General features: G+C 37.4%; 1 protein-coding gene and 1 long non-coding RNA gene across 2 annotated transcripts in view; one reads left to right on the top strand and one right to left on the bottom strand.

Moving 5' to 3' along the window:
• The first annotated feature begins 7,588 nt into the window (after nt 1-7,588).
• LOC149169979 (uncharacterized) lies at nt 7,589-11,184 on the top strand. The gene is made up of 6 exons (XM_089425408.1): nt 7,589-7,723; nt 7,849-8,622; nt 9,526-9,657; nt 9,751-9,967; nt 10,277-10,347; nt 10,549-11,184. Exons 1-6 carry the CDS (start codon nt 7,589-7,591, stop codon nt 11,182-11,184), a joined length of 1,965 nt encoding a protein of 654 aa, XP_089281534.1.
• Nucleotides 11,185-23,758: 12,574 nt separating this feature from the next.
• The window catches only part of LOC149169978 (uncharacterized), a 33,162-nt gene continuing 32,009 nt past the window's right edge, over nt 23,759-24,911 (bottom strand). The window contains exon 2 of the long non-coding RNA XR_016259433.1: nt 23,759-23,992. This is a non-coding gene — a long non-coding RNA (uncharacterized LOC149169978). The remainder of the gene's footprint in view (nt 23,993-24,911) is intronic.

The raw sequence follows: 24,911 nt of genomic DNA, 5'->3' as shown, positions 1-24,911 counted from the left end.
GGCGGCGAGCTGGGCGAGGGCGCGCCCACCCAGGCGATTCCCGGAATCGCCCGGGCGCCCTCACCCGCCGCCCGCCGGGCGGGTGAGGCGGGTGAGGGCGCCGGGCGGGCGGGCGGGTGAGGGCGCCCGGGCGATTCCGGGAATCGCCTGGGCGGCAGGGCGATTCCCGAAATCGCCCGGGCGCCCTCACCCGCCCGCCCGCCCGACGCCCTCACCCGCCTCACCCGCCCGGCGGGTGAGGGCGCCGGGCGGCGCGGGCGGGTGAGGGCGCCCGGGCGATTCCGGGAATCGCCCTGCCGCCCAGGCGATTCCCGGAATCGCCCGGGCGCCCTCACCCGCCCGCCTGCCCGGTGCCCTCGCCCGCCCGGCGCCCTCACCCGCCCGCCCGCACAGCACCCTCGCCCGCCCGGCGCCCTCACCCGCCTCACCCGCCCGGGCGCCCTCGCCCGCCCGCCCGGCACCCTCACCCACCTCACCCGCCCGGGCGCCCTCGCCCGCCCGGCGCCCTCACCCGCCTCACCCGCCCGACGCCCTCGCCCGCCCGCCCGGCACCCTCACCCGCCTCACCCGCCCGTGCGCCCTCGCCCGCCCGGCACCCTCACTCGCCTCACCCGCCCTCGCCCGCCGCCCTCGCCCGCCCTCGCCGCTCGCCCTCACCCACCCTCGCCCGCCCGGCGCCCTCGCCCGCCCGCCCTCGCCTGCCCGCCCGACGCCGTTACTCGCCACACCCGCCCGCCCGGCCCCTCACCAGCCTCACCCGCCCGCCCGCCCGGCGCCCTCACCCGCTTGCCCGCCAGGTGCCCTGACCCGCCCGCCCCCCCGCACGGGCACCCTGACCCGCCGGCCCCCCCGGCCACCCTCACCCACCCTGCCTCGGCCGCGCCCCCCCCCCCCGGCAGGCGGCAGGGCGATTCCGACAATCGCCCGCCCGCCCCGCGCCCTCACCCGCCTTGCCCCCCCAGGCGCCCTCGTCCGCCCGCCCATTCGGCGCCCTTGCATGCCCGACACCCTCACCCGCCTCACCCGCCCGCCCGGCACCCTCACCCGCGTCACCTGCCCGCCCGCCCTCGCTCGCCCGCCCGCTCGGCGCCCTCGCCCACCCGCCCCGCGCCCTCACCCGCCCAGGCGCCCTCGCCCGCCCGCCCGACGCCCTCACCCGCCTCACCCGCCCGGGCGCCCCCGCCCGCCCGCCCCGGCGCCCTCACCCGGCTGCCCGCTCGCCCGGCGGCCTCACCCACCTCACCCGCTCGGCGCCCTGACCCGCCCGCCCCCCTGTCCGGGCGCCCTGACCCGCCCTCCCCCCCCGGGGGCGCCCTCACCCACCCTGCCTCGTCCGCGCCACCCGGGCGGCCCCCGCCCCGGCCCGGCAAGCGGCAGGGCGATTCTGGTAATCGCCCTGCCGCCTGTCGGGCGGGGGCGCGGGCCGCCAGGGTGGCGCCTGCCTCGGCCGCGCCACCCGGGTAGCCCGCGCCCCCGCCTGGCAGGGCGCCAGGTGAGGGCGGGCGGGTGAGGGCGTCGGGCAGGGGGCGGGTGAGGGCGCGCGGGTTGGGCGGGTGAGGGCGCCCGGGTCGGGTGGGGGAGCGGGTGAGGGTGGGTGAGGGCGCCCGGGCCGGGGGGCGGGTGAGGGTGCCGGGGCTGGGTGGGGGGGCGGTTGGTGGGGCGGGTGAGGGCTCCCGAGCCGGGGGTGGTTGAGAGGGTTGGGGCGCGGGGGTTTGTGTGGGCTCCCGGGCGGGTGGGGTTGGCAGGGTGCCCGGGCCGGGGTGGGGGGCGGGTGAGGGTTGGTGAGGGCGACGGGGTAGGGTGGGGTGTCGGTTGGGGGGGCGAGTGAGGGCGCCCGGGCCGGTGGAGGGGGGGTTGAGAGGGTTGGGGCGTCGGGGGTTGTGTGCGAGATTCGCAGACATCAAAGACCCATTAGAAGAGGAAAATGAGCAAAAGGAAACATAAAATATTGTGGAAGAAGGCAATGATGAAACTCTAGAGGACGAAGAGTTTGGATTACGTGACATTGTTGATTAAATTTAAGTTATGCTTGTAAATCAAGCTTTGCAATGTTTTGACTTTGACATTTTATGAGAAGAATAAACACTCAATTAGGGTTGTTATACGTTCAATATCTGTAATATGTGATTTTCGCATTGATTTTTAAGTTAATCATTATTTTTTGAAAAAAAAAGTGATTATTATTATTTTTTTGACATGAAATTCATAAAAAAAGCTATTATTTAACCATTTTTAGTTAAAATTATCATATAAAAATTGCGATTTTGACATGTCAATTCTAGCAAAAAATTATCAAAACGTGTAGTTTTTTAGTTATATTTATGTTAAAAATGGTTATTTTTATGTCCATTGTTAAAAAATATTGTTTTTTAGAAACAATTATTTCATGTGGATTGAAAAATTAATTAAGGATGTATAAATATGTAGAATATCGAAAATTCTAAATATCGACCTCCTAATTTAAAAATGCAAAACAATAAAAACCTCACTAAAAAAAAAAGTTAAAATTAAAATAAAAAAACAAGAAAATGTGAAGAAAACGACCACTTCAACAATGATCAAATTTAGAAAATAATTATTTACATTTTATACATTAGAAAATTTAAAGCCAAAAAACAGGTCTTTTAAAAAAAGGGGGTGATGCAGAATACTCACTTTTTTAAATCAACATGAAAATCACTATGATTCTAAAACGTAATGTACATAAAAAAATTAAAGTGCCAAAAACTATGCTCTAAGAAAAACATGTTTGTTCTGCATCACCCCTTTTCAAAATCAGGTCATTTTTTTGCTATCTCTACGAAACGGGTAACAGTATCAGTTCCCGTTTCAAAGTTTACATTGTTATAAGCAAAGAAAATACGAAATGGTTGAAACACATTCCAAATTTTATGGATTTTACTTCATCTTTTTAAGGTTACCAAGTCCTATATTTTAAGATGGATACCAATTTCATTGGCAAGTAAGAAAAATTAGAGCACATACAACTATGTCAAGCTAGGAAATCATGATAGTTTTATCTCCACGAAGATAGAAGATCTAGTCTAGTTCCATTAGAAATTTTTCCTTATCTATCAAAATAAAGATAGCCATGCGACAAAGATTCTAGAGGGAAAAAAATGTATATATTAAAGATACTTATGTGGATGAAATAATGGTAAATATTGACTCAAACTTAGGTTCATTAGCAGTGGCAGATCTTGGTATCCTCAAACTCAAACTTAATTCCAGCATAATGAGGGGTATTAAACAGATGATGATCTACATCATCATCATCTAGACCCTTAATGTCTTGATGTACTTATCTTGATCTACTCGCATCTTCATTAAAATACCTAATTATTGAAAATTCAATACGACATTGTTGTGTACTCATGTTTAGAGTTGTTCTAATCTTCTAATATTTACTTATATTTCCATTTTTGGTATAAAAAAAATCTATATTTTGATTTTTTTAGAGATGTTGAAATAGTATACCTTGTTTCTTCAAGTTTCAAAAATAATATTTTGAATTTCTAGTAATTTAGGACTATATTTTAAATCCACCATTGGGGTCATATCCAATATAAAATACACTAAACAATTTACAAGTAAAAGTATTCCATTTACATAAGCAACTGAAGAAAAAAAAAAAAAACCCTTCTAATTTCCTCTTCTTATTAGACCTCAAGCAACAAAGTACCACATGGAAATTCATAATGGTAATATTAACTTACTTAAGAAATGGAATTGTAGTAAAATTTGGATTTCACAAAGCCTTTAGTTAGTGAGTAGAAAAACAAATCTAGGTGAGCTCAGGCTCAAATTAGGATAAAGTTTAATGGAGGAAAACCAATGGAAATTGAAATCATTCTTAAATGACTTGTTGGTATAAGTAAAAACCTTATTAGAATTCAAGATTGTTGATTCTCCCTTATTTAGTTTTCTCAACTAGTACCATAATGAAGTTTTAGCAATGGAGGGGATAGAGAACTAAATGTCAAAAGGGCCTTAACAAGTTAACACCTATTTCTCGAAGTCCACATACCATTATTTATTACCTTTTCAATTTGTGTGAGACGAACTCTAAGACATATGGAAAACAACCTAGATGATCAACTAAGGTCCCTACACAATATCCATCATAGATAGAAGTTGTAAAACTCAAAACAAATATACTGTTGGATTTAGAGGCAACCATCCAAGAGTGAGAAATATCGATTTTTAGTAGCATAAAGTGAGCTCACAGGGAAAACATACAACAGTGTTTTCTTGTTAATTGAAGATAATAATATGTTTAATCTCAAGAAATTTTTAGAATAAAACCAACAATCACATGCCATTAAAAGGAAAAATAACTTTAAGCATTGACATAATAGGAAAAATGAATCAATTGGATGTAGTGAGAGTGTTTGTAAGGATAAAATGTTGTCCTCCCCACCAGAGTTCTAGATTGTGACATGTGTGTCCTTCATGAGCAAGATGTACATATGTGATGATGGAAAGGCACCAACAATTCAACCACTTTTATTAGTGTTATCGTCGAAGGTGGGATGAACCCTTGGGCCTTGATGAATTTAGTTTATCCTAAGTATCATCCTCAAAATGAGGAGAAATGCGTGATTGCTTAAAAAAAATGAGGCAAAACATGCCCAATAAAGTAGTTTCAAGTGGATTAAATTGAAAATAAAATTACCACTCTTCCATAGCATTCCCCAATTAATTAATTACATTTACAAAAACAAAGACTTGATGTTGCAAAATGATAGAAGGTTTTAAATGATGCAGGAGCATCTAGCTCACCATGACCGAGTGAAGTCTCTGCCAGGTTGGAAGGTTGTTGAGTATCTGGATTGTTTTTCTTTTAATTAGTTTATAAGGTCATGAGGTAGGATTTTATTTTATTGTACTCTTAGTTGCTATGTGGTCAAGTTAAATTTCGGTTAGGGGTTGTTAAGGTTCAACAGTAATAAACAGTAGTTTAGGAATTGATCTGTCAACTTAGAAAACAAAAGACAAAATGATCTAAACGCTGATCTTGTAATGACAACTGAACTGTAGTTACACAACCAATTGTTTCTGTTCAACTGACAAACAATTGCAGTTTCAATTAACTGTAACCAAAATGTATAAAAGCAGCAATGTAAGACAAGAGAAGGGTTTAGCAATCTCATAACAGAGAAATAAAGAAATAGAGACAGATCTTATTTCCAAACACTGTCCATCTGTATTCATTGCCTATTTACTGTAACACTGTAATTTCATTTATCGAATTACAAGGAATTGTGCTAACAAACAGTGAACGACCATCGTAAGGTTGTATTTTTCTTTGTGTTCTCGTCAAACAAACAAACCACAACAAATTCATGCAACTATCCAAATACAGAGCGAAGGACCAACGAGTGGAACCACAGTCTGAGTAGTGAAATACAACAAAATGACCAAGAGAAAATAGAACCGGAGGGAGAGTGCCGGAGAAGCAAACCACAACAAAGGTATCTTCGAACGATTCCTCATAATTTTCATAAGTCAAAAAGATATAAAAAAACCATGTTCTCATTGCTATTGACCGAGACATAGATGTATTACATTCATTGATAAATAAAAACAAGTGCCGCGTCCAGAGAGTGGACAAACCCTAGGTGACAAACCCTAACCTAGGGTTTGGTAACAGCAACCCCCATAATAATAAAAACGAATAGTTAATCAAAGCAGGAATTACAACCAGGCCGAAGCTTCATCTTCAAAAGTGACATAGATTGCATACGAAAAGCGAAACGACAAACTACAAACCCTACAGGAAACTCAAGACCCTATCAGTGCAACGACGAATGTAAGGACCAGAGCCTACCGGCAGAGCAAGAGTAGCTATATTTGGAAGAACGAACCCAGAAGGAAACCGCGTACCCAGGTCGAGCCATCGACCTGCACATACAATAGAGCATAGTTAATACATTACACAGTGATGAACCGAAGTCTAAACAACCACCGAAACGGGAGGGTTTCAAACATTACCTGAGTAAGCCGGACCAAGGGTTCGAGGAGCAGAGCCATTAACAATTGACAGAGCTGAGATAGAAGGAACATTTCTAGTCAGGGTCAACACCATAAGGAGGTCGAATTGAATTAGGGAAGGGATTAATTACCTATCCAGAGCCGCGAAGGTCTATTAACTTGTTACCTGAATCCAAAGACGACGAAAGTTAAACCATTTTACACACAGAACAATGACCAGAGGAAAAAATAATAATAGCGAAGGTGGCCATACGAAAGCAGAGGCAATAGAACAATAACAAGGAGCGATTATTGGATGAGACACCAGGTTCTACAACCAGACCATAGTAGAACGGGAGGACGAGACTAAGGAGATTACCGTGTGAAGAGAAGTCGAGCAAGTGCACCTTCAGAACTAGAACAGATTCGAGCCACCTGAGAAAACCACTGACAAACAAATAACCAGGTTTGGGAGGCCAGTATTCACCCACAGCCATACCAGGAGGAGAACTGGAGATTTCCATATTCACCAAAGCAAGAACCATACAGTAAACCCAACAAACCCTCGCAGAAACCTCACCGCAGAGCAGAACCATCTCGAATGACCGGGAAGCCAAAGTGTTTTGGCCAAAGAACAAACGGAGGAACCAGGCCCGAGGTGTGCAGGTAGAAATTGAATGCAGCATTAACTACTCCCAGTTGACAGACAGATATTTATTGACCACCTTGCATGCAACCGCCGAAAAATCTAACACATCGTAAACTCCGGCAACAGGTGTAAAGCCGAGGACACGCGGAGTTGTGGGCCAGTGTGGGTTGGGTTACGTCAGAGTGGTATCAGAGCGGTTGTTTATGTTAGTAGGAGGAATGGAGAGAGGAAGGCGAGGTCGTGGCAAAGGTGCTCGAAGATTGGCAGAGGAAGGATTGAGAGAAGAGATCAGAATTCTTGTTGCCCGTTTGGAGGCATTAGAGGCAGGTAGACGAAGAGATCCAGAAATAGGCAATGACAGTGAAGAGGAAGTTGAAGTAGCAGTAGATGGACCAGAAGGTGAGTTTGCAGAAGTGAGCTTGTTGAGATCTGTTTTAGTAGCAAGCAGTAAACCCAAGCCAGAACTCCCGGCGTATGATGGCAGTCTGTCTATTGAAGTTTTATTGGATTGGATTAGTGAGATGGATAAGTACTTTGAGTGCGAGGAAGTCAGCGAAGATCACAGGTTTAAGTTCGATGTGAAAAAATTGAAGGGACACGCAACCCTATGGTGGGATAGTGTCCAGAACGAGAGGAAGAGATTGAACAAGGCGCCGATTAAAACCTGGTCAAGGATGGTGGCCAAGTTAAAGGGCAGATTTCTGTCGAGGGACTATCAGATTGTGTTGCACAGGCAGGTGCAGAATCTGAAATAGAAAGGATTGACGGTAAGGGAGTACACGGAGGAGTTCTATCGAGTGAATTTGCGAGCCAGATATACAGAGGATACAGCAGAAATAACAGCCAGGTATGTTAATGGGATAAGGTTATATATTTTGGATGAAATCAGTATTTTGTCTTCGAACAACATTGAGGAAGCATATCAAAGTGCAATGAAGGCTGAGGAGAAAATTACCAAAAGGCAAAATGCCCGGAGAGGACGAGGAACCAATAGAGGGAAAGGCCAATCCTACGGCAGGGGTCGGACTGCTAATAGCAACAAGGAAGGCAGCATTTCTAAAGCTTCTGGATCAGCAGACAGAGGTGGCAGTGCGAGAGGCGGTAGGTCATCCCAGCGAGGCAGGGGAAATGGCCGAGGTAGAGGGGCTGGTTATCAGTGTTATAGGTGTCATAAATGGGGACACCGATCTTTTGAATGTCCAGAAGCAGATCCAGCTAGATAGCAGGGTGCGTATGTGGTGCAACCTGAGGAAGCAGCAGCACCTCCCCAAGAAGCAGAGAATGCTCCGGAAACAAGGGAAGCTCTGGTGCTGCACAAGGTGTTGTTAAAACCAGTCAAGGAGGTCACCGAACAGACGCAGTGGAAGGCTTTATTCAGAACAATTTGCAAGTCGCGAGGTAAGTGTTATAAGTTAATTATTGATAGTGGTAGTACTGATAATTTAGTGTCCACAGAAATGGTGGAAAAATTGGAGTTGAAATGCTCGAAGCATCCCAACCCTTACAGAGTTTCATGGCTACAAAAATTCCATCAGTTGCTGGTGGATGAACAGAGCGAGGTTGAGTTTCAAATAGGCATATATAAGGACAAAGTTATTTGTGACATCATGCCGATGGATGTATGTCACATGCTGCTTGGCAGGCCTTGGCAGTGTGATAGGAAAGTGGTCCACGATGGATTGACGAACTATTATAAATTTGTGAAGGATGGAATCAAGCATACGCTTGTACCCATCAAGGAAGAAGGGCCAGCAGGAACTAGTGAATCAAGAACATTTTTGGTCAGCGGAAAACAGTTTTTAAAACAGATTGAGGATAGTGAGATAGGTTATGCAGTTGTAAAGAAAGAAAGGACAGCATTGTTGCATACAGAGGTATCAGATTTACCTACGGAGATCCAGCAAATGTTGGAGGAGTTTACGGACATAGTTGTAGATGACTTGCCAGATAAGTTGCCCCCCAAACGGAGCATAAGTCATCATATTGACTTTATACCCAGAGTTAGTTTGCCTAACAAAGCGGCATACCGAATGAGCCCCAAGGACAATGAAGAAATTAGGAAGCAGGTGCAAGAGCTGTTGGACAAGGGATTGATCAGGGAGAGATTAAGCCCTTGTGATGTTCCAACAGTTCTCGCTCCCAAGAAGGGAGGAGAATGGCGGATGTGCACCGACTCAAGGGCCATCAATAAAATCACTATCCGGTACAAGTTTCCACTGCCACAGATGGATGATATGATGGATTGTTTAAGCGGGGCAGCTTATTTCTCTAAGATAGACTTGAAAAGCGGGTACCATCAAATTTGGATACGAGAGGGGGACAAATGGAAGACAGCCTTTAAGACGAATGAGGGGTTGTACGAATGGTTGGTCATGCCATTTGGGCTGAGCAATGCGCCCAGTACATTCATGAGGTTAATGAATGAGATGCTGACGGAGTACATTGGGAAGTTTGTGATAGTATACTTGGATGACATACTTATTTTAAGCAGGACAAGGGAAGAACACCTTCAACATGTGCGTAAGGTGCTGGAGAAATTACAGTAGAATAAACTGCTAATAAACCTGAAGAAATGTACTTTTCTGCAGAAGGAATTGATTTATTTGGGGTTTGTAATAGCAGAGAATGAATTGAAGATGGATCCGGAGAAGGTGGCAGCGATAGTGAATTGGCCATCTCCAAAGAATTTATTTGAGGTACGTAGCTTTCACGGATTAGCGAGTTTTTACAGAAAAATCATAAATAATTTCAGTGAAATTTGTGCGCCTATGCTGGACACCATCAAAAAGGCCAGCCAGCCTTTTCGATGGACAGAGGCAGCAGAGAGAAGTTTCTAGTTGTTAAAGAGAAAGATTACTGAGAGGCCGATCCTGAGATTACCAGATTTCAAGAAGTTATTTCAGGTTCGTTGTGATGCCAGCGAAACAGCAATTGGAGCTGTACTCAGTCAGGAGGATAAGCCTGTAGCGTTCTTCAACGAGAAGCTGAATGAGAGTCGACAAAAGTACTCATCGTATGATAAGGAGTTCTATGCTGTCATACAGGCATTAAAACACTGGAGGTATTATCTATTGGGAAATGAATTTGTGTTGTTTTCAAACAATTATGCACTATAGTATGTAATGCAGCAACACAAGCTGAACCACAAACACGCCAAATGGGTGGAGTATTTGCAGAGTTTCAATTTCGTGTTGAAGCATATTAGCGGGCAAGCAAATAAGGTAGCGGATGCGCTGAGTAGGAAAGCTCTACTTCTGCAGGAAAGCACTGTGAAGGTGTTGGGTTTTGAGCACTTACAGGACTTATACCAGACGGATACAGATTTTAAAGAAGCCTATGAGGCATGTCAGAATCCCTTAGCGAGAGATAACAGTCCTTGGTTGGACTACAATCTACAGGAGAAGTTGTTGTTTAAGGGAGGACAGTTGTGCATACTTGACTGCTCGATGATGGACAATATTATTTGAGAGAAGCATAGTGGAGGTTTGGCTGGAAATTTCAGCATGGACAAGACCCTCGAGCAGCTTAGTCATTTCTACTTTTGGCCTAAGATGAGGAGAGATGTATAGCGGTTTGTGGCCAGATGCAAAGTGTGCCAGTTAGCAAAGGGTCACAGTTAAAACACAGGACTCTATACACCGTTACCTGTTCCAGGCAGGCCATGGGACTCAGTTAGCTTGGACTTCGTCTTAGGTCTACCCAAGACACAGCGAGGATATGACTCGGTAATGGTAGTAGTGGAAAGATTCTAAAAAATGGCGCATTTTATTCCTTGCAGAAAGACCAGTGATGCCACTCACGTGGCCCACTTGTTTTAAAATGAAATTGTCAAGTTACATGGATTGCCTAAATCTATCCTTTCGGACAGGGATGTGAAGTTCACTGGACACTTTTGGCGTACCTTATGGAAAAAACTGGACACACAGCTAAGATACAGTTTTGCATATCACCCGCAAACTGACGAGCAAACAGAAGTTGTAAACAGGAGTTTGGGAAACCTGTTACAGAGCTTGGTCGGAGAGAATTCGCGGATGTGGGATCAAGCGCTTGCAAAGGCAAAGTTCGCTTACAACGACTCGCCTAACCGCAGCACAGGTTTCAGTCCATTTCAGATTCAGTACGACATGCATCCTCGCGGAGTGATTGAACTGCGGGACCTTGGACTGCAGGAAAGGCGAAGCGCAGACGAAGAAGATTTCACTAACGCGATGAGAGATTTGCATGAACAAGTAAAAATTAAATCACAATACAACAGCTTAAAATACAAACAGCAAGCTGATTTGAAGAGAAGGGAAGTACAGTTTGACGTGGGGGACGAAGTCCTCGCGCATTTACGCAAAGAATGCTTCCCTAAATGTACGTACGATAAATTGAAGTATAAAAAGATAGGACCTTGCAAAGTCCTTCAGAAGTTTTCAACGAATGCCTACGAGATACAATTGCCACCCGGAATAGGCATTTCACCTATCTTTAATGTAGCAGACCTGTTCCCTTATACGGCTGACCCAAAAGGAGAAGGAAGAATATGGAACCACGCGACCTACACGGAGTACCCAAGATGAAGGAGAAGCTTGGAAGAGACAGATGCCTTACGTTCAACCTCCCGAGATCGAAAGCATTCTCGGCACTTAGGTGGTTAAACGAACTCGACGGAAGGAGTATGTGCAGTACCTGGTCAAGTGGAAGAATCGTCCTATTGAGGACAGTTCATGGCTTGATGCCAGGAAAATTGAACAGACAGGTACTTCAGTCGAGAAGCTCATGGACCGGAGCCATGATTTCTTTTTGCCCCGGGAGCCTGATGCAGGAGCATCTAGCTCACCATGACCGGGTGAAGTCTCTGCCAGGTTGGAAGGTTGTTGAGTATCTGGATTGTTTTTCTTTTAATTAGTTTATAAGGTCATGAGGTAGGATTTTATTTTATTGTAATTTTAGTTGCTATGTGGTCAAGTTAAATGTCGGTTAAGGGTTTTTAAGGTTCAACAGTAATAAACAGTAGTTTAGGAATTGATCTGTCAAGTTAGAAAAGAAAAGACAAAATGATCTAAATGCAGATCTTGTAATGACAACTGAACTGTAGTTACACAACCAATTGTTTCTGTTCAACTGACAAAACAATTGCAGTTACAATTAACTGTAACCAAAATGTATAAAAGCAGCAATATAAGACAAGAGAAGGGTTCAGCAATCTCATAACAGAGAAATAAAGAAATAGATACAGAACTTATTTCCAAACATTGTCCATCTGTATTGATTGCCTATTTATTGTAACATTGTAATTTCATTTATCGAATTACAAGGAATTGTGCTAACAAACAGTGAATGACCACTGTAAGGTCGTATTTTTCTTTGTGTTCTCATCAAACAAACAAACCACAGCAAATTCATGCAACTGTCCAAATACAGAGCGAAGGACCAACGAGTGGAACCACAGTCCGAGTAGTGAAATACAACAAAACGACCGAGAGCAAACAGAACCGGAGACAGAGTGCCGGAGAAGCAAACCACAGCAAAGGTATCTTCGAACGATTCCTCATAATTTTCATAAGTCAAACAGATATAACAAAACCATGTTCTCATTGCTATTGACCGAGACATAGATGTATTACATTCATTGATAAATAAAAACAAGTGCCACGTCCAGAGTGGACAAACCCTAGCCTAGGGTTTGGTAACAACAACCCCCATAATAATACAAACGAACAGTTAAACAGAGCAGGAATTACAACCAGGCTGAAGCTTCATCTTCGAAAGTGACATAGATTGCATACGAAAAGCGAAACAGAAAACTACAAACCCTACAGGAAACTCAAGACCCTATCAGTGCAACGACGAATGTAAGGACCAAAGCCTACCGGTAAAGCAAGAGTGGCTATATTTGGAAGAACGAACCCAGAAGGAAACCGCGTACCCAGGTCGAGCCATCGACCTGCACATACAACAGAGCACAGTTAATACATTACACAGTGATGAACCGAAGTCTAAACAACCACAAAAACGGGAGGGTTTCAAACATTACCTGAGTAAGCCGGACCAAGGGTTCGAGGAGCAGAGCCATTAACAAATTGACAGAGCTGAGACAGAAGGAACATTTCTGGTCAGGGTCAACAACATAAGGAGGTCGAATTGAATCAGGGAAGGGATTAATTACCTGTCCAGAGCCGCGAAGGTCTATTAACTTGTTACCTGAATCCAAAGACGACGGAAGTTAAACCATTTTAAGCACAGAACAGTGACCAGAGGCAACAATAATAATACCGGAGGTGACCATACAAAAGCAGAGGCAATAGAACAATAGCAAGGAGCGATTATTGGACGAGACACCAGGTTCTACAACCAGACCATCACAGAACGACAGGACGAGACTAAGGAGCTTACCGTGTGAAGAGAATTCGAGCGAGCGCACCTCCAGAACCAGAACGGATTCGAGCCGCTAGAGAAAACCACTGACAAACACATAACCAGGTTTGGGAGGCCGGTATTCACCCACAGTCATACCAGGAGGAGAACCAGAGATTTCCATATTCACCAAAGCAAGAACCATACAGTAAACCCAACAAACCCTCGCAGAAACCTCACCGCAGAGCAGAACCATCTCAAATGACCGGGAAGCCAAAATGTTTTGGCCAAAGAACAAACGAAGGAACTAGGCCCGAGGTGTGTAGGTAGAAATTGAATGCAGCATTAACTACTCCCAGTTGCCAGATAGATATTTACTGACCACCTTGCATGCAATCGCCGAAAAATCTAACACGTCGTAAAGTCCGACAACAGGTGTAAAGCCGAGGACACGCGGATTTGTGGGCCAGTGTGGGCTGGGTTACGTCATTAAATTACTTTCTAAATGGTAATAACTAGAACAAGAAGAGCAGATATTAAATACAGTTAGCATTTCTTTTTTATTTAAGATGATTTCCAAAATCATGATAATAATGAATGAGTGGATTTAATGGTACATTGATGATAGCTTCACTTCATATTTTTTTGTTGAAGTATATGATGATGATTGCAATATGCATTGTCCACTTTCTTATACCTAGGAAAATATATTAAAAGTGAGGAAATGTAAGCTAAACCACTATTATTCTCAACATTTTGAACCACAAGGTGAGGCTCATAGTTAGGAGCAATGTGGTGTTGATGAGCACATTTCCCTTAATGACAGACGCAACTTGGTGGCTGTGTTGCAATATACATGTTGAAGAAGAAGAATGTAAAGATCAAGAACTATTTTGGATTTTGATTATGAGAACGGCAGCATGACTAAACAGGTTTCACAAAACATTGATAGATAGACCTAAACAACTAAGTAATTTAACTTTATGCCAAAATGCACTATGAGAAAACAATTAGTATTCAAATTTCAGACCTAATTTTAGAAGACACATAAATGCAAAGCATACAATACCTCAATAGAAAACCAATACTTTAGAGCAAGAGGATGTGTACCTAGACATTTATGACCATCTTCGTAAATGGTAGAATGCCTATGGGTAGGTTGGAAGAAAATAACCTTTAGAATTTGAAACAACATATATCATTTAAATATCCCCTACAAAGGGTGCCCAGGAGCGACATACCCCCACCCATTCCCCCTCACCTTGATATGATGTTAGCTTGTACGAAAAGGGGTCATGGCTCCCACTATACTTGCACATTTCATGTGCTCCTATCACTTCATTGATCATGGCACGAAGCTTGTGTAAGGATCAACGCCATTTGAATATTGGAGGTTGTATAGGGAGGTACATATGGACTCAGTAGGAGAATTTTGTCAGATTGGAGGATGAGAGTAGTGACCAGCCATCATGGATGCCTGGAGATTATGCTCAATAGTTGTTGCGACTCACTGGTTTTTTTTCTTGCAACACTTAATAGTCTTCTCATGTTGATGTATGTCAAGGTCTGACATATCCAGCCTGTTTGTATCAATTTCTATTTACAAGGTGCTCCAGTTAGACAAGGTATTAGCAATCTCAAGACTCTGAACTGCACTTATGTTACTGTAACAAAAGAAAAATTGGTCTATATCTAACGTCAACAATATATATATATATGCAAAGATCACATGAGATAATGACGAAAAAATTCAACTTGAAGTTGATAGGATTCATTGGGATACATACATGTGTGTCTTGACTCCTATAACCTCAATTGTCTATCTACACAAAAGTATTATCTGTAAAGTTCAAGAATTCACACTTCATTGCAATCTTTGCTTTCTTATTAACTATCCATTTACATATCTTTTTACACTAAATAAAATAATAAATATATGAAAAAATAATGCTAAAAACCAATAAAATATTTGTCATTCTATTAATTTATAAGAAAAATTATTAATATAAATTATTTTACAAATTTAGGAAAAATTCAAATTTCCATAACTTTAATAAATAAAGTAAAATAAAACTTTACTTATTTCATGAATCTGCAACATGGAGGATTTGAAATCTGAAAAAGCTAAATAAATTTAATAATTTCATGAATATGGAGGATTTGAAATCTGAAAAAGCTAAATAAATTTAATAAGAAAGAAGTAGCCCAAAAACAACCCAATACAAAAAAGATAATTCTACAGGCAATTCAAGAAAACGCAAAAAGGTGGAGAACCGTAATCCGAATAAAGTAGGTTCCAATGCTTTTCCCATAGTGCTGACGTAACTGTTTGAGGTGGTGAACCGTTGGGATTTAGAAAAGCAGGATCCAATGTGTTTCCCATAGTGGCGAATTATGTAGCTTTTGATTTCTGGATGCTTCAAGAGTTCGCGCTCATGCGTTACACAGAATTTCTATCCGTTGAAAGGAATTGGCTATATATACATCTAGCCTCCCAAATTTAGCATTTTCTTCCTCCTCTGTCCATCGCCTGCTCTGTCTGTCTGTGTGTGGGGATTGGGAATCTGAGTCTGAGTCGAGTCATGTCATGTCATGTCTGTGTGTGGTCTGGTGTCTAGGTTCGAGTTTGAGTCTGAGTCATGTGGGTCTATGTGACAGAGGAGGAAGAGGCAGGCCTCCATTTGGATCATCCCATCTCAAAGAAGAGCCTCCGCTCTGCGCAAGGGTTTTTGGTTTGAGGTAAATATATTTGATTTTCTATAATTTGTCCACTGGTTTGCTTCAAATCTTTGGTATAACCATTCTCCAGCTCTATCTTCTTAGGGAAATGTACAAATTGAAATAAGTGGCTCAATAATGCGGCTCTTCCTCTCTGTGTGAATTTGTGTGATTTTAATTTGTAATCCAGGGCTCCCAGGGAAAATTGGGATGTTCAAACCCTGAGTGCAGCCCAACATGCTTTTCTCATTGATTACTAACCTCAGAAAAGCAATCTGATTTCTATTTGTTATTCACAGGTGAGAACGACTCCTAAACAATATTATAAGTGTTCACACTTTCCTGTATTCAAATTGCTCTTCACAAATTTTTGGTTCAGGGCCTCAAGTATTATAATTGTTGTGCTTTTTCTATGAAAAGAAATCTCTTATACTATACTGAGACTTATACTGTGCTATAATTTTTTTATTAAACAAAATTTTTAAATCTTCTGTTACAGAGTTCTGTCCATGGAGTTCTTTCCCAGAAAAGAAATTTTTGGTTCAGGGCCACAGGTATTATAATTGTTGTGCTTTTTCCATGAAAAGAAATCTCTTATACTATACTGCGACTTCTACTGTGCTATAATTCTTTTATTAAACAAAATTCTTAGATCTTCTGTTACAGAGTTCTGTCCATAAAGTTCTTCCCCAGAAAAAAACAGAGTTCTATCCGTGGAGCTCTTCCCAAAAAAAGCAAAGCCACAACGAGTCTCAATTCCAGCTCCAGGTATGCGCTGGCTCCCTCTCTCAAATGATGTAACCGATTTTATTAAATTTATCATAATTAAAATTGAAATCAGTGTTTGATATTATTAGTTGGGGAATATTGCTCAAGTTAAATTGACCAGAACATCATAGGCAAGGAAAATAACTAAATCCCAGCCATTTAGTTTCCAGACCTTGACTCTTTAAAAAAAAAATTAATGAATTTCAATGTGATTAAAACAAACTTTGAACTTTTTTTTTTTTAAATGAATTTCAATCTGATTAAAACAAATAAAATCACCAAATCCTACTCAGTACTCCCAGGTTCTCAATTCTTCACTTTAAAAACGTCTGGCTCTTCCTGCGTTATTATTATTTTTAATTTTTTTAATCATGTTTTTAGGGTGATTATATATATTTTTTAATTTTTTTAATTATGTTTTTACAGTGATTATATATAATATTTTTTTAACAATAACTTTGAGTCACATTGCTTCCAAATCGGGAACTCAATCTGCATATGGAAATGGATTTAAATGCGCGATTGAGAACTTCCTCTGCATCTTTCTATGATTCTATTTATTTTATCATAATTAAAAATGAAATTAGTGTTTGATTTTGAAATAATTAGTGTTTGGTTTCACAATTCAAAAAACCATAGATTTTGAAATTAGTGTTTGGTTTCACAATTCAAAAACCACAGATTTTGAAATCTGCTCCCGGCTCTTAATTCACATTAAAATCTCCGGGCTCTCGATTCAAATCAACCAAATGACGAAGAACAGGATCTAAATCAACCAAATGACGAAGGAAGAACACGATCTCAAATTAAATGACGATGATGATCACATATATAATATGAAAAAATTGTTGGTGTGAAATTATATTTTTATCAATTCTGTATAATATGAATCTTAATTTTAATGTTTATTTTTAAATTAATTTTATTAAAATATTATTTTAATATAAATTGAAATATTTCTTATTACTCTTTTTTTCTTTCACATATATAATTTCTTGTGTTTTTTGTTTACCCTGTTTAAAACCTTTCACATTAATAATTTCTTGCGTTTTTTTGTTTACAGTGTTTAAATTATTTTTTTGTAAGCTTGGTAGGACTCTCCCATTTTCATGTCCATTACACACCCCACTACAAGGGAAGGGTAGTCCAAGATTTGAACCCAAGACTTCCGGTTCGGTGGCCATTGCCACTTGAGCTACCCCATACTGACATTACAGTGTTTAAATTTTATATTGCAACGCAGTTTGTATTTATTATTTCTGTATCACCATATTTATCGAATTTTTATAGAACATTTTTAAAAAATTATTTTAAAATTTATTTTATCATAAATTCATATTTTCCTTATAGGTAGAAAATAAGAGTTATGTAAAACTCAATGTAAAATAAGAATTATGCTTACAAATTGAATACTTCCCGGTTTTGCAGGTCTACTTCCAGATAGATGTCCAAGAATGGTTCCTAATTATATGTTTATTCAAAATAAATATCAATGTAGTTATATAGTCATTCTCTTTTTAAGAGATTTTCTTTGTATAATGTCAGACTTATGTACATACAAGTATTAATAAAAGTACTTTTTTTTTGTGGGAGAGGTAAAACCTCTCCCAAATGCTCTAGGGAGGATGGGGCCCCATTCTCTTTAGAGTTGTGTAGCATTTATTGTTTCCATGTTTTTATTTTTATTTTTTTAGTAAACTTACACATACCAAAATACATTTCAGGTGTACACATTTACTTTTTCAGATCGTCATTAATTATAATTGAAATATTTAGTTTTATATTTCAATTCATAAAAAAGTGTTATATACATGCAAACTATACAATTTATCAAATAAAATAAAAGTAATGAATAATTTCATAAGCAAACTATTTATATTATTTTAGTTTTCTTTTCTTTTTAAATTTTTTTTTTTAAGCTTAACTTTCTTTTCTTTTTTTATTTTTTATTTTTTTATTATATTATATTTTTCCCTTCTCTATTTTTTATATTATATATTAATTTAATTAAATAAAATAATTATATATTATATGTTAAGTTTGTTTGGCAGATTAAATTGTATGATGTGTATTTATATAATTGGTTTTCATAATGTTTGTATTTTAAGTTGAAATTGTATTTATGTTTGTTAATTTGATTTTTGCTTATTCGAAATTGTAAGTTGTGTTGAGTAGTTCAAACTATTTGAAATGATGTTTGCTTTGTATTTGTATGTGTGCTTTGAAAATTTGTATGTAAGTTGTTTTGGCAATGTTTGTTTGTTTGATAAATTAGATTTGTATGCTCATCTGAAATTGTATGATGTGTTTAATTATTTAATCCAATTTGCATATGTATGGGTGTATAGGTGGTTTTCGTAATGTTTGTATTTTAAGTTGAAATTGTATTATGTTGATCTGAAATTCTATGTTGTGTTGAGTTGTTCAAATTATTTGCAATGATGTTTATGTTATGTGTGCTTTGAAAATTTGTATGTAAGTTGTTTTGGCAATGTTTGTTTGTTTGATAAATTGGATTTGTATGTTGATCTGAAATTGTATCATATGTGTAATTATTTAATCGAATTTGCATGTGTATAGGTGGTTTTCATAATGTTTGCATTCTAAGTTGAAATTGTATTATGTTGATCTGAAATTCTATGTTCTGTTGAGTAGTTCAAATTATTTGCAATGATGTTTATGTTATGTTTGTATGTGTGCTTTGAAAATTTGTATGTAAGTTGTTTTGGCAATGTTTGTTTGTTTGATAAATTGGATTTGTATGTTGATCTGAAATTGTATGATGTGTGTAATCATTTAATCGAATTTGCATATGTGTGTGTGTATAGGTGGTTTTCATAATGATTGCATTCTAAGTTGAAATTGTATTATGTTGATCTGAAATTATATGTTTTGTTGAGTAGTTCAAATTATTTGAAATGATGTTTATGTTATGTTTGTATGTGTGCTTTGAAAATTTGTATGTAATTTGTTTTGGCAATGTTTGTTTGTTTGATAAATTGGATTTGTATGTTGATCTGAAATTGTGTGATGTGTGTAATTATTTAATCGAATTTTCATATGTATCTGTGTATAGGTGGTTTTCATAATGTTTGTATTTTAAGTTGAAATTGTATTATGTTGATCTGAAATCCTATGTTGTGTTGAGTAGTTCAAATTATTTGAAATGATGTTTGCTTTATATTTGTATGTGTGCTTTGAAAATTTGTATGTAAGTTGTTTTTGGCAATGTTTGTTTGTTTGATAAATTGGATTTATATGTTGATGTGAATTGTATGATATGTTTAATTGTTTAATCCAATTTTCATATGTATGTGTGTATAGGTGGTTTTCATAATGTTTGTATTTTAAGTTGAAATTGTATTATGTTGATATGAAATTCTATGTTGTGTTGAGTATCTGAAATTCTTTGAAATGATGTTTATGTTATGTTTGAATGTGTGCTTTGAAAAAATGTATGTATGGTTGTTTGGAAATGTTGGTTTGTTTGATAGATCGAATTTGTATTCTGATTTGAAATTGTATGGTGTGTTTATTTATTTAATTGATTTTTTCATAATGTTTGTATTCTAAGTTGAAATTGTATTATGTTTGTTAGTTTGAAATTCTATGTTGTGCTTAAGTATTTGAAATTCTTTGAAATGATGTTTATGCTATGTTTTTAAGTGTACTTTGAAAAAATGTATGTATGATAGATTCGATTTGTATTCTGCTTTGAAATTGTATGATGTGTTTATTTATTTAACTGAATTTCAAATAATGTTTGTATTCTAAGTTGAAATTGTATTATGTTTGTTAATTCGAAATTCTATGTTGTGTTGAGTATTTGAAATTCTTTGAAATGATGTTTATGTTATGTTTCTATGTGTGCTTTGAAAAAATGTATGTATGATTGTTTGGGAATGCTTGTGTGTTTGATAGATTCAATTTGCTTTCTAGTTTGAAATTGTATGATGTGTTTATTTATTTGACTGAATTTTTCATAATGTTTGTATTCTAAGTTGAAATTGTATTATGTTTGTTAATTTGAAATTCTATGTTGTGTTGAGTATTTGAAATTCTTTGAAATGATGTTTATGTTATGTTTGTATGTGTGCTTTGAAAAAATATATGTATGATTGTTTGGAAATGCTTGTTTGTTTGATAGATTCAATTTGTATTCTGATTTGAAATTGTATGATGTGTTTATTTATTTAATTGAATTTTTCATAATGTTTGTATTCTAAGTTGAAATTGTATTATGTTTGTTAATTTGAAATTCTATGTTGTGTTGAGTATTTGAAATTCTTTGAAATGATGTTTATGTTATGTTTCTATGTGTGCTTTGAAAAAATGTATGTATGATTGTTTGGGAATGCTTGTTTGTTTGATAGATTCAATTTGTATTTTAGTTTGAAATTGTATGATGTGTTTATTTATTTGACTGAATTTTTCATAATGTTTGTATTCTAAGTTGAAATTGTAGTATGTTTGTTAATTTGAAATTCTTTGAAATCATGTTTATGTTATATTTGTATGTGTTCTTTGAAAAGATGTATGTATGATTGCTTGGAAATGCTTGTTTGTTTGATAGATTCAATTTGTAATCTGATTTGAAATTGTATGGTGTGTTTATTTATTTAATTGAATTTTTTATAATGTTTGTATTATAAGTTGAAATTGTATTATGTTTGCTAATTTGAAATCCTATGTTGTGTTGAGTATTTGAAATTCTATGAAATGATGTTTATGTTATGTTTGTTTGTGTGCTTTCAAAAAATGCATGTATGATTGTTTGAGAATGCTTGTTTGTTTGATCGATTCAATTTTATTCTGATTTGAAATTGTATGGTGTGTTTATTTATTTAATTCAATTTTTCATAATGTTTGTATTCTAAGTTGAAATTGTATTATGTTTGTTAGTTTGAAATGCTATGTTGTGTTTGAGTATTTCAAATTCAAAAAATGTATGTATGATTGTTTGGAAATGCTTGTTTGTTTGATAGATTCAATTTGTATTCTGATTTGAAACTGTGTATGTATGTGACTCGAATAATGTTTCTTTATTTGTTTATTAAATAAATTTAGATATGTATATTTATTAGTTTTATATTTCTATTAGTGTTTATTTATTTATTATATTAATTAAAAAAATATTTATATATCTAATTTTATAAATATTATTTTTTCACTTTTATTTTTTTATTTTTTATATACTTTTATGATTTTCTTTTTCTTATTTCCATTTTATATTTTTATGATTTTATTTTAGTTATTTCTATTTTGATATTATTTTATTTTATTTTATTTTTTTTTAATAAATATTACAAACATAAAAACTTAATATGAATAATAATATAACAAACTTTTAATAAACTTCATAAAATAATAATATAATAAGCTCTTAATAAATTCCATAAAAATAATATAAATATGGTTAATATATTTTATTTTCAGATCAACATATTAAAAAAAAATCACTTTTTCTTCCACTTCAACCAAATTAATAAAATTATTATTTTCAATCATTTTAACAATATATTAAAAACATTACATTCATCTCATAAATCAATATAATAAAATTATTTTCGCATGTTGATATGTTAAAGACCCCATATCAACAATGCACAGTTTTTGGGGCAAATTAGCTTCCACCTTCCCGTGGTTGACCCTGTTAGTAGAGATGTATGTTTAATATCTCGAAGCAAAGAGAAGCTTTTTTTATTTTTAATACACATTATAATAAACATGAAGAAACAACTTTAATGAACAATATGGTCAACTATAAACATACATAAATAGACATTAAAAACAACTTTAATCAACAATATATACCAATAATAAACCTACTTAAATAAATATTAATAAGCAATTTTAATGAACAAAAATGTCCTAAGCATAAACTTACATAAATAAATATTAAAAGACAACTTTAATGAACAATATGTAGAACCATAAACCTAGATAAATAAATATATTTAAAAACAACTTTAATAAACCTAGATAAATAAATATATTTAAAAACAACTTTAATAAACAATAATGTACCAAACCTCATAAATAAATAACTATTAAATAACAACTTTAATGAACAATATGTACCAGCCATAAACCTATTTAAATAAATATCAGAAAACAACTTTAATGAACAATATGTAAACTATAAACCTAGAAAAACCTTTGTAAGAACAAATAATAAAATAAAATAATTTTCTCTATATTTAAAATTAAATATACATGTTATCTTTTCTACTTACATATATCGTTTCATTTATAAATAGCATTCAATAGAAATTCAATACTCCATATGGTAATTTTTCAACTATAAAGTTTTAATTAATGTATTATTATTTTTAATCTATAATTAATGTAATTACTAAGAGTTGTCTTTATTAGAGTTTTCAATATCATTTTGAGTATTATAATCACTAATTATCACTCGACACCCAAAAAAAATAAATTCTTATAAAAGACGCATGTGACATTTGTTTCAAATTTCTCCTTCCAAATTGTAACCATCAATTTTAAAGGTTAATTCTATTTATTCCATCTTATTTCTTTCAAATAATTTACTTGTAGTGGAGTTGGGTTTCCATATTGTTTATTTCCAACATAATGTTCAACTTTATAATATTTCTAGTTGAGCCATGCTTATCAAATTTTGAGAGCCTCGTCTATTATTATTTGTGGCACCCATCCTCCATATTTCTAGTTCAATATCACAAATCATTAAATTTGGAAAGGATTCCTATGAGTGATGTGATCTAAATTATTGGTACCAACCAAGCTACAACTTTCAGCATTTTTGCACTTCGTTAAAAAATTAACAAGTTATTTTACACTTTATATTTTAATTAATATTCGATTTTTTATTCTCCCTTTTAAGAAGATGATAATTCATTAGATTAGAAATTGTTTTGTCAAATGTATATGAAATTTATTCTAATTCAACTAACAAATCAAAGGAAACATTCCTTAGATTTCCTCGTAAAACATTCTTCAAACCACAAAATATCAATAATGCATTTTCCTAATATATAATCATCATATTAAATTATATAATATTTACAATTTATTTTTAATATTTTTTTATTAATTAAAAATATATATATATATAATATCAAGATTTTTCAATATATCATAAAAACATAACATTAATATCTCTTTATAATTCACAAATTAATACATTTTCAATTTTTTAAATCGCTTAAAAATACAAAACCACAATAATTGAATTTCAATAATATGGATGGATTCATAAGAAATTTTAAATTAAACAAACTCAAAAGCTGTCAATGTGATTACCAAAATACACATAAAATAATAATTGAATTTCAACCACAAAAAATGAATGAATTTCAATAATATGGATGGATTCATATTGTAAGTATGATGAATGAAAGAACAAGTCTCAAAGTCGTTAAGGTATTGATTAGAACTTAAAAACAAGTTCGAGGCCATTGGTCAAAACTTATAACTTATATAAAATGTAGTTTTTCCTTCCCTCCTCTCCTCTCCTCTCCTCTCCCCAGCGCTCCATAATCTAATATTTGAACTTTCCTTTACCTGCATTATAGATCAACCAATTCAAATTAATGAAAACTATATTATAATTAAAATTAAAATGGAAACTATATACACCACTAAATATTATAATGAAACATACTAAAAATATTTAACAAATTATCAAAGAAAACTAAACAATACCAATCAATCCACTAAAGAAAAATACCAATCAATCCACTAAATTACTTCAGCATTGTTTCTACTCATTACATCATAGGCACCATTAGATCAAAGCTCATCATGTCACTTGCAAGAATGCTTCCCAAGTTAATGATCCAACATTGGATTCAAGGTGTGTGAGCTTGGCACCCGTTCTAACCAAAGATTTCTTGCTAGATTTCTTCTCATTTTAGTTCCTTGACTCAACACTCAACCCATATGCATGAAATCATGCACGAGGCCCTTCAAATACTGAATTTTCAATTGAAAAAATTGCCCACCTAACTTGCCTTGTATACGTGGATTTTTGAGGGCTTCCAATGAAGTTATGGCTTTTTTCCCTAGTGCAAAATTGCATCCCCTCTAAGGAAAGTTATCTACCATGAATCCTTAGTGATTTTCCCACCCTCGACTTCAATATGGAGTTTGCATTAAGGTTTACGTTTGTCCGACCACAAGGTTTGTTCATCAAAGTTCGTAATCAGGTCAAAGCAAACAAGTTCAATACATCACTTATCCTACATTTTACTTTCACTCTCAAACCATGGACCATGAGTAGATGAAGGTGTCTAGGCTGAAATGTTTTTGAAATCTGTCCAAAGACCACAAGGTTGTTCATCAAAGTTCGTAAAAGCAAACAAGTTCAATACATCACTTATCCTGCATTTTACTTTCACTCTCAAATCACGGACCATGAGTAGATGAAGATGTCTAGGCTGAAATGTTTTTTGAAAAATAAATGTATAGTGCAACAAAACCC

Source organism: Pinus tabuliformis, chromosome 4_2, assembly GCF_031772625.1.
Source record: "Pinus tabuliformis cultivar Carrire ecotype Pingquan chromosome 4_2, CPIR1, whole genome shotgun sequence".
NCBI lineage: Eukaryota > Viridiplantae > Streptophyta > Pinopsida > Pinales > Pinaceae > Pinus > Pinus tabuliformis.
This window is presented reverse-complemented; position numbering and strand designations above follow the sequence as displayed.

Bases quoted from the DNA above. Each gene is read 5' to 3' on its own strand.
- LOC149169979 (XM_089425408.1), top strand. From the start codon at position 7,589: ATGCCCGGAGAGGACGAGGAACCAATAGAGGGAAAGGCCAATCCTACG. The intron at 8,623-9,525 runs GTTAGTTTGCCT...AAGTTATTTCAG, and splicing joins ATATTGACTTTATACCCAGA to GTTCGTTGTGATGCCAGCGA. The intron at 10,348-10,548 runs GTAATGGTAGTA...CTGGACACACAG, and splicing joins CACAGCGAGGATATGACTCG to CTAAGATACAGTTTTGCATA.